Here is a 3,965-nt window from a genome sequence, read left to right on the forward strand (position 1 = left end):
CAATATATTAGGTGCAAAGTTTAAAAAAATGCTTTTTAAAAGTCTATTTAGATGATTAGAGTACGTTTTCACAAAAATACTTTGTATTTGTGAAATTTTCAAGCAATTTCTGAGTTGTTTCTACACCATTTTTTTTCCAGTGTAGACTATTTATAATTTTTATAGCATACTTTAATGTTATATATTTGCACCAATGCCTAGGCTGTGTCCCCCACCCCAATAAAAGTCTCCCCTAGAACTCCTTCTGAAACTCTGGCTTCCCTTGGAATTGTGGTCCCCTTGTGGAACTCTGGGCCCCACTGTGATTATGGCCCCCCCTGGTCATATATGATCCCCCAAAATTTTGGCTGTCCCCCTGGAACTCTGGGCCCCCTTGGAACTCTGAGCCCCCCTGGAATTGTGGCCCCCCTCTGGAACTCTGGGTGCCCCTGTGATTGTGGTCCCCCCTGGTCCTATATGATCCCCCAACATTTTGGCCATCCCCCTGGAACTCTGTCCCCCCCTGGAACTCTGAGCCCCCCTGGAATTGTGGTGCCCCTCTGGAACTCTGGCCCCCCCTGTGATTATGGCCCCCCCTGGTCTTATATGACCCCCCAAAATTGTGGCCGTCCCCTTGGAACTCTGCCCCCCCTTGGAAATCGGGGCCCCCCTGGAATTGTTGCCCCCCTCTGGAACTCTGGCCCCCCCTGTGATTATAGCCCCCCCTTGGTCTATATGATCCCCCAGAACAGTGGCTATCCCCCTGGAACTCTGGGGCCCCCTGAAGCTGTGCCCCCCCTCTGGGATTCTGGCCCCCCCTGTGATTAGTGCTCCCCCTAAAATTTTGGCCCCTCCTGCTAGTCTTGTTCCCTCTATAGATGGGCCCCCCCCTGACACTGTGGTCCCCATTGGAACCCTCAATCTTCTGTAACACAGTGCGCCTCATATCGCTCAGGTATTTTGGGCCGTCGATCAACAATTCTGAGACATTCCCTGGATCTGGTGGGCTACGCTTGGCTCTGGAAAAAAAAAACACTGAGGAATCAAGAGATGCTGATGGTTCAGAAGCTCAAAATTCAGAAGAGAAACACAACAGACCTTTGCAATGTGTTCTTGAAGTTCTGTAAATACAAAACAGTAGAAAAAAAACATTCAGCAAAACCAAATCTAATCTTAATCTCAGTGAAAATAACATTCATGTTTCCATTTAAGAATAATTGACACCTTGAGGAATGTATCATCTTCAGCCTTCATCTGCTCCTCCATGTCTCTGATTGTCCATGTGAGAGATACAATCTGTTTGCTCGTCTTCTCAGTCTTCTCCATTATCTTCTGACTCTTTTGCTTCTCTTCTTCTCTCAGCGCTGTTATTCTGGCTTCTTTTTCGTTTACTAGAATCTCATGAAGTTCCTCAAACTCCTTGTTGATCTTCTCCTCTGTATCTTGAGTTTCATTCTGAAAATTAACAGAAAGATATGAGGGCCGAACTAGATCTATATTAATTCTAGAATTGCCTAAATCACACCATTTATTTCAAACCTTAATATGATCAGCAGTTTGATCCAAAGTCAGTTTAAAATTCTCAAATGATCCCAGTTTCTCCTGTAAGTGTTTCAGTGAATCTCTGAGTTCCTCCTGGAAGAGAACAACAAAAATAGTGTCTGTATTATTGAGTGATTTTATTTTTCCTCTTGTATTCGAGCACCAGTGAGGGAACATGTTTGGAGGGAGGGGTCAAAATGCACTAAAACCTGTGACACCTGTTCAATGCCTAATTGACTGATGCAACTTTAAACTGGTTGCAGCAATGATCTAATCACAACAGTCACTTTTATTCCCAACTTAAGCCGGAATGACAAACGAAACTGAACGTTACATTCAACCACTCCCTGTCAATTATAACGCAATCTGATAATACCAGAGATACAATAAAAATATCACTTTCACAATTCAGTAAAAGAATGTTTCGATCATATTCATAGATTTGATGTAAACTTTACAAAATCAGTAAAATATTTAAACAGAAAAAGAAATGAGCAAATGTATTTGTCTGCTTCCAAATTAGAAACTCTTTGGTTTCAGGACATACATAAACTCAGAACATACATACATATATATATATTTACATTTAATCATTTAGCAGACGCTTTTCTCCAAAGCAATCAAATCAACCAAATCAACATGAGTGCAACAGAATGCAAGTGCTGTACAATTATACATATATAATTGTGAACTTTATTGATGTTTATTAAATTCATCAAATGTTTTGAACATCATTTATCTGACCTTATTGTTGTTCACTGCTTCCTCTATGGGACAGAATTTGTGGTCGGTGTGTATTTTGGAGTCTCGACACACCAAACACACGGGCTGTTGATCATCCAGACAGAAGAGTTTGAGCTTCTCTTTGTGAACGCTGCAGACTGTTTCACCTTCAGATGAAGATCTCTGCTTTCTCTCCTGTTGAAAAGTCTCGCACAGGTTCCTCAATGCCAGATTTACTGGAGGATCATGTGTCATGGATATTTCTCTGCAAATGGGACATTCATTAGATCCTTTACTTTCCCAAAAAGTCTGAATGCAGACTGAACAGATGCTGTGACTACAGGGTAGAACAACAGGATTTACAAAAAAGTCCAAGCACACGGGACAAGTGAAGTCCTCCTCAGAAAAACCTTCAGATGCCATTTTTCAGTTTTGCCAAGTTTGACCTAAGTTACCAGGTTTTAAGCTTCACATCCACAGTGGGGAAAATGAGCATACAAATCTGAGCTTCAGGTAATATATGAACAGCAGACTAGCAGGTGTGTCTATCTCTATATGAAGTGGGAGGAGCTCAATTCTTCAAAAACAATTGTGATTCATTCTGTTCTGTATCTGTACAATGCAGATAAACTGGATCCATTTACATGAACTAAAAACTGAAACCTTTATGCAATTTTGCCAATCATTTACATGACAATGGCATTTTGGGTGCGTGAAAACATACATTTTTGAAAACGGGTTTCAAAGTGGAAATTTTTAAAAATTATACCGTTATCATTTCCATGTAAATTACAAAAACATGAATTTGTGAAAACGGTAACATCACGTGCATGCATATTGCATGTTCAGTCCATAGACGCAAAGTGTTTCTTTACAAAGTGACATCGCCATCTACTGGCCTGGCAGCAGAACAGCGTTTTTAGTCGTTTTCGTGGATTTGTGTGAACAGGGATCGTTTTGACAACGCTGTCGTCTGTACGCAAAAAACACAAAGGAAAAACTTTTTTATTTTACTACATTGTTGTCATGTAAATGTACCCTAAGTTTCAAGATATATTTTAACCTTTTTAGTTCAATACAAGATTTATATCTACAAACCGAATTCTGGAAATGTTGGGACAAATTTGAATAAAACTAAAACTAAAAGACTTTCAAATCACATGAGCCAATATTTTATTCACAATAGAACATAGAAAACATAACAAATGTTTAAACTGAGAAATGTTACACTTTTATCCACTAAATGAGCTCATTTCAAATTCGATGCCTGCTACAGGTCTCAAAAAAGTTGGGACGGGGGCATGTTTACCATGGTGTAGCATCTCCTCTTCTTTTCAAAACAGTTTGAAGACGTCTGAGCATCGAGGTTATGAGTTTCTGGAGTTTTGGTGTTGGAATTTGGTCCCATTCATGCCTGATATAGGTTTCCAGCTGCTGAAGAGTTCATGGTCGTCTTTTCTCTGTAGGTGAAAGATCTGGACTGCAGGAAGGCCAATTCAGCACCAGGACTCTTCTACGACGAAGCCATGCTGTTGTAATAGCTGCAGTATGTGGTTTTGCATTGTCCTGCTGAAATACACAAGGCCTTCCCTGAAATAGACATCGTCTGGAGGGGAGCATATGTTGCTCTAAAACCTTTATATACCTTTCAGCATTCATAGTGCCTTCCAAAACATGCAAGCTGCCCATACCGTATGCATTTATGCACCCCCATACCATCA

At 40.7% G+C, this 3,965-nt stretch overlaps 1 protein-coding gene across 1 annotated transcript; it reads right to left on the reverse strand.

The window, feature by feature from the left end:
- Positions 1-232: 232 nt before the first annotated feature.
- Positions 233-3,407, reverse strand: LOC137012327 (E3 ubiquitin-protein ligase TRIM17-like). The gene is made up of 5 exons (XM_067375448.1): positions 2,266-3,407; positions 1,519-1,614; positions 1,204-1,434; positions 1,078-1,100; positions 233-998 (listed from the first exon to the last, which is right to left on the reverse strand). The coding sequence occupies exons 1-5, from the start codon at positions 2,665-2,667 to the stop codon at positions 233-235; spliced, it is 1,518 nt and encodes a 505-aa protein (XP_067231549.1). The 5' UTR covers positions 2,668-3,407.
- Positions 3,408-3,965: the final 558 nt, after the last annotated feature.

Source organism: Chanodichthys erythropterus, chromosome 22 (genome assembly GCF_024489055.1).
Source record: "Chanodichthys erythropterus isolate Z2021 chromosome 22, ASM2448905v1, whole genome shotgun sequence".
NCBI classification, from domain to species: domain Eukaryota; kingdom Metazoa; phylum Chordata; class Actinopteri; order Cypriniformes; family Xenocyprididae; genus Chanodichthys; species Chanodichthys erythropterus.